This window comes from Pseudorasbora parva, chromosome 3 (assembly GCF_024679245.1).
Source record: "Pseudorasbora parva isolate DD20220531a chromosome 3, ASM2467924v1, whole genome shotgun sequence".
Classification (NCBI taxonomy): Eukaryota; Metazoa; Chordata; class Actinopteri; order Cypriniformes; family Gobionidae; genus Pseudorasbora; species Pseudorasbora parva.
Genome location: NC_090174.1, coordinates 45,202,002 through 45,211,817, shown reverse-complemented (window position 1 = coordinate 45,211,817; position 9,816 = coordinate 45,202,002). Strand labels below are relative to the sequence as shown.

Sequence of the window (9,816 nt, the reverse complement as noted above, 5' to 3'; positions counted from 1 at the left end):
ATTTTGGCCCATTTTTATTTTGGCATGGATGGCTTCAGGCAGGTCGCCCCACCTGCACACTCACGCTGCTAGGCTAACTCCAAATGCTCAAGAAACAAGTATTTTCCTAACAAAAGTTTAAGCTATTTATTAACTCAACTCATACCGCTTCATCAACATTCATGGTAAAAGATTTCTGCTTTTCCCTACGAAACACAATTGGCATTTTGTCTACTAACAATTCTAATCGATGAACAACTTCAATAATCAATGTCTTAAAAGCATGTTAATAACGTTGCGTTTTTGGAACCACGACAACAGAGTCAACTGCGAAAGCAGCACTCGGTCATCAAAGAATGCACACTGCAGAGACTTACAACATTAAACTACAACAGTTTCTGTCTTAAGAAATAGAAAACGATCTTAAATAATGAATGTATTACTGGCACACCTTTAAGCTTGCGATCGCTGTGTACTTTACCTACGTTACTTTTAATCCACGAGAATACGTATGTAGCCCAGAGGGAAGTTATTTGTATGCATATATAAATACAGGCTGCTAGAATTTATAATTGCTCATACACACTAACTGGCATGCATTAAAATACCTGCTCATCTTTATTTGACTATTTTCTGATTGGGTATTTTCCCCGTGGTGACTGTTCATGAGTGGGCGGGGCTTAGGGGATGTGCGCAGCACTTGAAGCAGAGGAGAAAAGGAAAAAACTAGAACTTGCAAACCGCGTTAGTTCTCTAAGAAATGTGATAAGTTACACCCAGTTTATGGATGACAAATCGTTGTGCTCTGCTGGGATGCTTATCTACTGATCTGAAGGTAAATTGTCTGTTTTGTGTTTATGCTGTGTATTCATTCTGACATAATCTGGAAAAAGCGCTAATCGCGAATAGCATGTTTAGCAAACAGTTAGTGATTGTTAGGATGTTTGCACACGATGTTATGGTCACTAGTAATGTTTGTAATTTATTTGATAAGTTACAGGGACTGATGATATAATATTTTACACAGGAAACGGACAGTTGTTTCTTTAGTCATTTGTTTATTGACCGGGATAACCTCCTCGTCTATTCCTGCTGCTGATTCGTGATATTCTTCACTGGATTCCATGCTGAAGTGTTATCTGCCATCTGCCTGACTTTGCCACCTGGTACAGTTGTGCCTGACGTTCGTTGCAACTGGATTTCAAACTACAAAGCCTGCGCAGGTACTCTATATTTTTGTGTTTGCTTTTAAAGTGAAGCGGCCAGTTTTGTTTTTGGCCACCACGCTCTCAAGCAACGTCACAGGCCTGCAACACATTTTTGGGTTATTTTGACTGAGTGAATGTGAGACCGGGGTGTGTGTGTGTGTGGGCCCACTGATTATACTGTTACATTGACCTTGTGCCAGTTTGACTAGAGGGTTCATATTGGAACTGGTTTATTTTGTATTGTATAGTGTTTAACTCTTTTGTCCATTTACCCCAAGTTATTTCCTTCTACTGAATGCTATATCTCTTGTTTATTTCAGTAAAGTGTATATAATTTCTTTCATTCACAATTTGTTGTGTTATTTGAATTTACAACCGTAATTTAAAGGTCACATTCCTAGTGGGATAATTGAAAGTAAACTTAGCTTTACTACTAAACGGAGGCACCGCTACTAAGTTTTGTTTAAAACCAATAGTTATAAAAAAAGAAGCTCAACAATGACGTTAGGCGTTTATTAGTTTTATTTTTATTGCTTAACCAGACCCAGGGCCCTATCTTGTGTTCACATTTACTAAAGTAGTTTCGCTACCGACAGTACTAAAAGCACAGGAAAAAAGGGTTACATAAATGGAGGCACCGCTGGGATCTTTTTGTTTTTTTTTGTGCAATTGATGCAAGTGGATAGCTGAGATTTAGTTGAGGCAAAGCAGAGCAGCCATGGCTAGCACACAGAGAACTGCAATGATGGCTGAATTCCGTAATTGGTGTAGGGGTGAAGGAATTGATCCGGCTCATGCAGTTATGATATCCAGAGTGCCAGAAGACTCCGATGTGGCACACATTGAGGAGACCATGGGGATGATCAAAGCTCTTGGTAGAGTAAGAGTAAGAGGGAAAGTATTTAAGCCAGAGCAAAGTTGCCTAAATGTGTTGTGCGAATGTCGTGAACGAGTAGATGCAGCAGTAATCCCTCCTGAAATTGTACCCTTGAGTGGAGGTAATGCTTGGATGATAACGGTGGTCAATGAGGAGAATGAGACAAATGATCCTGATAGTTTCACAGAGAAATTGTCCAGATTACTAAGAGAAGAAGGAAAGACTTGGGAGGATTTTCAAGCTATTCAAGCTTCTAAATTAACATCTGGAGATAGCCCTGAGTCTATCATTAGAGCCGTTGGGGAACTGTTAGAGAAAACAGCTAGACCCATTCCAGAGAGCAGTGCTTATCGTCGTCTACGAACCCTATCAGGTGTAAGTCCTACTCCGGTTGGGGAAGAGTCTTTAGATAGTTGGAGCAATCAGGCCAGACTCATGATTGAAGAGTGTGACTGCTCAAACAAAGAGAAGAGGAGAAGGATTGTAGAAAGTCTAAAGGGTCCAGCCTTGGAGATCATTCAAGCTGTGAGAATGACGAATCCAAATGCCAGTCCTATGGAATACATAGAGGCGTTAGAAAGTGTGTTTGGAACAGCTGAGTCAGGCGAAGATCTGTACTTCTCTTTCCGACTGCTGCGCCAGCATCCTGGTGAGCTATTATCTGCATTTTTGAGTAGGGTGGAGCGATCTCTTACCAAGGTATTGCAGAAAGGAGGCCTAGAGTCCACATTAGCTGATAAAGCACGGGTGGAGCAGCTTATAAGGGGGGCTACCGAGTCAGAGATCCTGCTGTTGCGTTTACGACTGAGAGAACGAAAGACCCATCCTCCTACTTTTTTGCAGCTCCTTAACGAAATTCGTGAGGAGGAAGAACAGGATGCCGCACGGCACAAGCTCAGTGCGCCTGTGAGGAGACCGCATGTTCGAACTGCGCAGATCAGCCAACCTGTAAATTTGGAAGAATCTGAACTTTCCAATTTACGTACAGAAATAAAGGATTTGCGGTTAATGGTGCGAGAGTTGTCTACCCCAGGGAGTGCCACACCTACTGTTCTTGTAAATAGTAGTAGTGTTACTGCACCGAAGAAGCCAGCTAAAGCAGATCAGAATAGTGAAGTGCAAGCGTTGAGAAAGCAAGTGAAAGAGCTACAGACTCAGTTGACCACTATGGCGGTAAAGTCTGCTAATGATTGGAAAGAGCCCAAGACTCAATCCGTGGACACTTCAAGCAGCTCAGTTATACAAGGGAGAAGCACATTTTTCCAAGATCCTGATGATTTTTTTTGTTATCGGTGTGGTCAAGATGGGCATATTGCTACAAGATGTAGTGTTCCAGAGAATCCAACAAAGGTGATTCAGAAGTTGCTTCATGTCTTGCGAAGGCTGAAGGAGGAAAAAAAATCCACCCAGACTAAGTCAACGAGAAACTGTTATGTGAAGAGGAGCACTGTTGAAACTTTGAAGCAAGAATCTAACATTCCAAGGGGACTAGTAGGGCCTTCATCTACAGTAGATATTAAGATTTGTGGTCATCTGTGTGAAGCCCTGCTGGATAGTGGCTCGCAAGTCACCATTATTTTCGAGAAGTGGTACTCCAAACATCTGTCAGATGTACCCATCCAGCCAGTTAACGGTTTGGCCATATGGGGACTGAGTGAGTCAAGCTACCCCTACAAAGGTTATGTTGTGGTAGACATTGAGTTCCCCAAAGACCTAGGGATTGCAGGGTCTTTATCAGTACTTGCCCTGATATGTCCGGAACCCCGAAACTCAGACCAAGTTCCTGTCATTATTGGAACAAATGCCTATTTGTTCAGACGGCTAGCTGATCTCTGTCAGGAGATACCAGATAATATGTCTGCTAAATGTCTTAGGCTACAGCCCTTAATTTCGCAAGTTCTTCAACAGAAACAACTGTCCGTCCCGGAGAAAGTAAAAGATGATGCTGTAGGACAAGTGAAATGGCTAGGCCCGGGTCCCCTCACTATGGCTCCTAGAAAAGAGTGTTTGGTTACCTGCAAAGTGGAGAAATTTTCCCAGACAGACAAAGATATCCTACTTGTTGAAGCACCTAGCTCTCTTCCTTTGCCAGCTGGTATGTTAGTACAGTCCTTTGTACTCCCTTCTTCCAGGGTGGATGAGAAAAGGTTCCCTGTGTTGATGCAGAATGAGTCCTTAAAGGAAATCTCCCTGCCTGTGGGCACGGTCCTTGCTCATATGTATGTCACTGATACAGTGACAGTGGTACAGAAGGATAATACCAAGATTGCTCGTCTAGATCCTAAGCTCTTCAACTTTGGTAACTCGCCCATTTCTGAGGAGTGGAAAAAAAGACTGAGTCATAAGTTGGCAGAACGACATGTTTTTTCTCTTCATGAATGGGACGTAGGTCTGGCTAAAGGTGTAGAACATCAGATCCGGCTCAGCGATACTCGTCCGTTCAGAGAGAGATCGAGGCGTTTGACCCCAGCTGATATTGATGACGTACGCCGCCACATTCAAGAGCTAATGGCAGCTGGCATTGTGAAGGAATCTCGCAGTCCATATGCCTCTCCTATTGTCATAGCTAGGAAGAAAAATGGCAGTGTTCGTATGTGCATTGATTATCGCACGTTAAACAAGCGTACCATTCCTGATCAGTATACGATGCCCCGCATTGAGGATGCTCTAGAGTGCTTATCTGGAAGTAAATGGTTCTCTGTTCTCGATCTCCGAAGTGGATACTACCAAGTAGCGATGGCAGAAGAAGACAAGGAAAAGACCGCTTTTATATGTCCTCTTGGGTTTTTTCAATTTGAGCGTATGCCACAAGGCATTTCTGGGGCCCCTGCTACGTTTCAGAGGCTTATGGAGAAAGCCGTGGGGGACATGCATCTTCTTCAAGTCATTGTCTATTTGGATGACATAATCGTCTTCGGTAAGAGCATGGAAGAACACGAAGAACGCCTTCTAAAGGTTCTCGATCGACTGGAGGAGGTGGGCTTAAAGATCTCTATAGACAAATGTCAGTTTTGTCAACCTCAAGTGAAGTATGTAGGGCACATTGTGTCTGAAGCTGGCATTGCCACAGATCCAGAAAAAGTTCAGGCAGTGAAATGTTGGAAGCAGCCAACTGATCTTAAATCTTTGAGATCCTTTCTTGGTTTTTGTGGATATTACCGCAGATTTATCGCCAATTACTCTGCTATTGTGCGGCCACTCACTGAGCTTACCAAAGGTTACCCTCCCACACAACGTAACAGAAAAGCTGAGACAGACAAGTCAACCTGTTACTTCAAGGAGTCTGAGCCTTTTGGCATAAGGTGGGATCAAGCATGCTCTGAGGCATTTAATAGCATACTCCACTGTTTGACCAATGCTCCAGTTCTAGCTTTCGCAGACCCAACCAAACCATATATACTACATGTTGATGCAAGTACGAGTGGATTGGGAGCAGTGTTAAACCAAGAGCATCCAGAAGGTTTGAGACCAGTAGCTTTTGCCAGTAGGAAACTAAGTCCATCAGAGCAAAGGTACCCTGTCCATCAATTAGAGTTTCTGGCACTTAAATGGTCTGTGGTGGATAAATTCCATGATTTTCTCTATGGCGCCAGATTTACTGTAAGGACAGATAATAACCCTTTGACTTATGTGTTAACCACGGCAAAACTCAATGCCACTGGACATCGTTGGCTTGCTGCTTTGGCAACATATGATTTCACCATCCAGTACCGTCCAGGACGCCAAAACATTGATGCAGATCTTTTGTCAAGAAACTGTTCCACAGAGTCACTGGAAGAGTGGAAAGAAATCCCTTTGTCAGGAATTAAAGCTGTGTGTCATCAAGTCAATCTGTTGCAGCCACCTGAAGTTTCACTACGAATGGTAGACCAGCTTGGGGTGTCATCCAGCATTATTCCGGATGCATATGCATTTCCCACCCAGCTGGAGTTGGGTTCTCTTGAGCATCTAACCCCTCAGCAGTTGAAGAAAGCTCAAGATGTCGATCCTCTCATAAACACAGTGAAGAGAGAAATAGAATCAGGCGAAATAACTACTACAACAACGAGAAATGATCCTCGGTTGTGTCTTCTGCAACGTGAGCGTTCTAAATTGGTGATATTGGATGGTTTGTTACACAGAGTAACTCAAAAGCCCTCAGGAAAGGAAATCAAACAGCTTGTCTTACCCAAGAAATACCAGCATATGGTGTTAAGATCTCTTCACGATGAGTCTGGTCATCTTGGAGTAGAGAGGACTATTGACCTTGTGAAGAACCGGTTTTACTGGCCTAAAATGAACTCGGAGATAGAACAATACATCAAAAACTGTGGAAGATGTATATCCCGAAAGTCACTACCACAGAAATCTCCTTTGAATCAGATCACCAGCAATGGTCCATTAGATCTTGTGTGCATTGATTTCTTGTCCCTCGAATCTGATTCTAGAGGAATTGCCAATGTGTTGGTGGTAACCGATAATTTCACCCGCTACGCTCAGGCCTTCCCTACCAAGGACCAAAAAGCCATTACTGTAGCCAAGGTGTTATGCGAAAAGTACTTTGTGCACTATGGTTTACCCGCCAGAATACATTCCGACCAAGGCACTGATTTTGAGAGTAGATTAATTAAGGAGATCTTGTCAATGCTGGGGGTTAGAAAATCCCATACCACACCTTATCATCCCCAGGGAGATCCTCAACCAGAGCGATTTAATCGCACTCTTTTGTCAATGCTTGGAACCCTTGACCCTTCCAAAAAGCAGAAATGGAGTCAATACATCAGTCATCTGGTCCATGCATATAATTGCACAAAAAACGATGCCACTGGCTACTCCCCGTACTTCCTAATGTTTGGAAGGGAAGCTCGCTTGCCGGTTGATATCTGTTTTGGTACCTCACCTGATGGTGAAAATGAGATCCAATACCAGAAGTATGTCAGTGAGATGAGAAGAGACTTAAAGAAAGCTTATAAACTTGCTTCTGATGCTGCTAACAAGAGTCATCTGAAAAACAAAACACGATATGACCGAAGGGTTCTAAATCAATCATTGGAGGAAGGTGATCGAGTACTTCTCCGAAATGTTGGAATTACGGGAAAACACAAACTCCAAGACCGGTGGAAGTCGGTACCCTATGTGATAGTAGAGAAGTTGCCGAACTTACCAGTGTACCGTGTCAAGCCTGAACAAGGGGTTGGTGTTATCAAGACCCTTCACAGAGACCATCTGTTACCAATTGGGTACCTGGTTAGGATGTCTACTTTTGTGGAAAAGGAGAGAGTGGCTGAGAAACGGGTCACCCGAGCTCAAACTGCCAAACAGCAGACCAGGGAAAAGAATCCTGACTTATCCAGTTCAGGTGAAGGAAGACAACCAGGCAGTTCAGATTCTGAGGATGACCATGCTTACCCACCTCCTCGTTTCAAGTTAGATGAATTCCAAACGGAAGTCCGAGAAACCTCAGTACCTCAGGAGAACATCCCTAATGTAGGCAATGGAGCGATTGAGGAGGTTGAACACAGTTCATATCAGGTGAATGAAGATTCGGAAGAAACAACAGGTTTGGAGGGTTTGGAAGTTGAAGTTACACATCCACTTCCTGATACTGTGGTGGACACAGATTTAGAAGAAGGAGACGTCCTTGATTCTAGTGCATCAGTGGAGGATGGGGAGGCTTCAGGTTCTCGCGTATCCAGACGAGTTGTGAAGCCAGTCATTCGTTTGACCTACGATGAACCTGGAAAACCTTCGGATATGCCATTAACTATCATTCATAGAGGAATGATGATTCAAATCAGTGGCTACTCGGATTTCCAGGAGAATTGGAGAAGTACCAATAGAACACATGCTGGTTGCTCAGTCTGTGAAAAAACAAAAAACCCCAAACAAACAAACTTTTCCTGAAAAAACTAATGAATCATTGATTGATAAAAGTGTCTGATGAGGACATCAAGACTTTAAGAAGGGGGAGGGTGTAGCCCAGAGGGAAGTTATTTGTATGCATATATAAATACAGGCTGCTAGAATTTATAATTGCTCATACACACTAACTGGCATGCATTAAAATACCTGCTCATCTTTATTTGACTATTTTCTGATTGGGTATTTTCCCCGTGGTGACTGTTCATGAGTGGGCGGGGCTTAGGGGATGTGCGCAGCACTTGAAGCAGAGGAGAAAAGGAAAAAACTAGAACTTGCAAACCGCGTTAGTTCTCTAAGAAATGTGATAAGTTACACCCAGTTTATGGATGACAAATCGTTGTGCTCTGCTGGGATGCTTATCTACTGATCTGAAGGTAAATTGTCTGTTTTGTGTTTATGCTGTGTATTCATTCTGACATAATCTGGAAAAAGCGCTAATCGCGAATAGCATGTTTAGCAAACAGTTAGTGATTGTTAGGATGTTTGCACACGATGTTATGGTCACTAGTAATGTTTGTAATTTATTTGATAAGTTACAGGGACTGATGATATAATATTTTACACAGGAAACGGACAGTTGTTTCTTTAGTCATTTGTTTATTGACCGGGATAACCTCCTCGTCTATTCCTGCTGCTGATTCGTGATATTCTTCACTGGATTCCATGCTGAAGTGTTATCTGCCATCTGCCTGACTTTGCCACCTGGTACAGTTGTGCCTGACGTTCGTTGCAACTGGATTTCAAACTACAAAGCCTGCGCAGGTACTCTATATTTTTGTGTTTGCTTTTAAAGTGAAGCGGCCAGTTTTGTTTTTGGCCACCACGCTCTCAAGCAACGTCACAGGCCTGCAACACATTTTTGGGTTATTTTGACTGAGTGAATGTGAGACCGGGGTGTGTGTGTGTGTGGGCCCACTGATTATACTGTTACATTGACCTTGTGCCAGTTTGACTAGAGGGTTCATATTGGAACTGGTTTATTTTGTATTGTATAGTGTTTAACTCTTTTGTCCATTTACCCCAAGTTATTTCCTTCTACTGAATGCTATATCTCTTGTTTATTTCAGTAAAGTGTATATAATTTCTTTCATTCACAATTTGTTGTGTTATTTGAATTTACAACCGTAATTTAAAGGTCACATTCCTAGTGGGATAATTGAAAGTAAACTTAGCTTTACTACTAAACGGAGGCACCGCTACTAAGTTTTGTTTAAAACCAATAGTTATAAAAAAAGAAGCTCAACAATGACGTTAGGCGTTTATTAGTTTTATTTTTATTGCTTAACCAGACCCAGGGCCCTATCTTGTGTTCACATTTACTAAAGTAGTTTCGCTACCGACAGTACTAAAAGCACAGGAAAAAAGGGTTACATGTACATCATGGACGCGCACGCGGTGACCGTGGCGATAAACAAATAATTATACTTCTGGGAAAGTGAATATACAGATATTTTGAGGCTACATCAATCAGATAATGACAATGCTACAGCGTACATCACAAAAAGACAAGCCGCTAGTCGGAACCAGCTCTCCCTTGATTCAATACGTCTCAATTTGACGCCCATATGAGCTCGGTCACACAGGGACACAGTGAGTACAACCTTCTTACAAGCATTTGCGACTCAGGGCATTTCCACACCTTAAAGTCCGCACCGGGGTCTGAACTGAAGCTCATGTTTTGATTTATTTTTACATGTTGGGTTAGATTTGTTTGCTTTCACATTGCAAATTGTGCGAGTGCACTAAAGAACTTACATGACATACCGCGTCCTGCTGTAGTGATGTCGTTTACGAGCGATTCATTCATTTTGTATGAATCTTTAATCCGAATCTTTTGAACAACGAGTTTTC

At 42.5% G+C, this 9,816-nt stretch overlaps 1 protein-coding gene across 1 annotated transcript; it reads left to right on the top strand.

The window, feature by feature from the left end:
- Positions 1 to 499: 499 nt before the first annotated feature.
- Positions 500 to 9,055, top strand: LOC137072164 (uncharacterized). Its single transcript, XM_067440381.1, has 3 exons — positions 500 to 814; positions 1,007 to 8,339; positions 8,532 to 9,055. The coding sequence occupies exon 2, from the start codon at positions 1,906 to 1,908 to the stop codon at positions 7,945 to 7,947; it is 6,042 nt and encodes a 2,013-aa protein (XP_067296482.1). The 5' UTR covers positions 500 to 814; positions 1,007 to 1,905; the 3' UTR covers positions 7,948 to 8,339; positions 8,532 to 9,055.
- Positions 9,056 to 9,816: the final 761 nt, after the last annotated feature.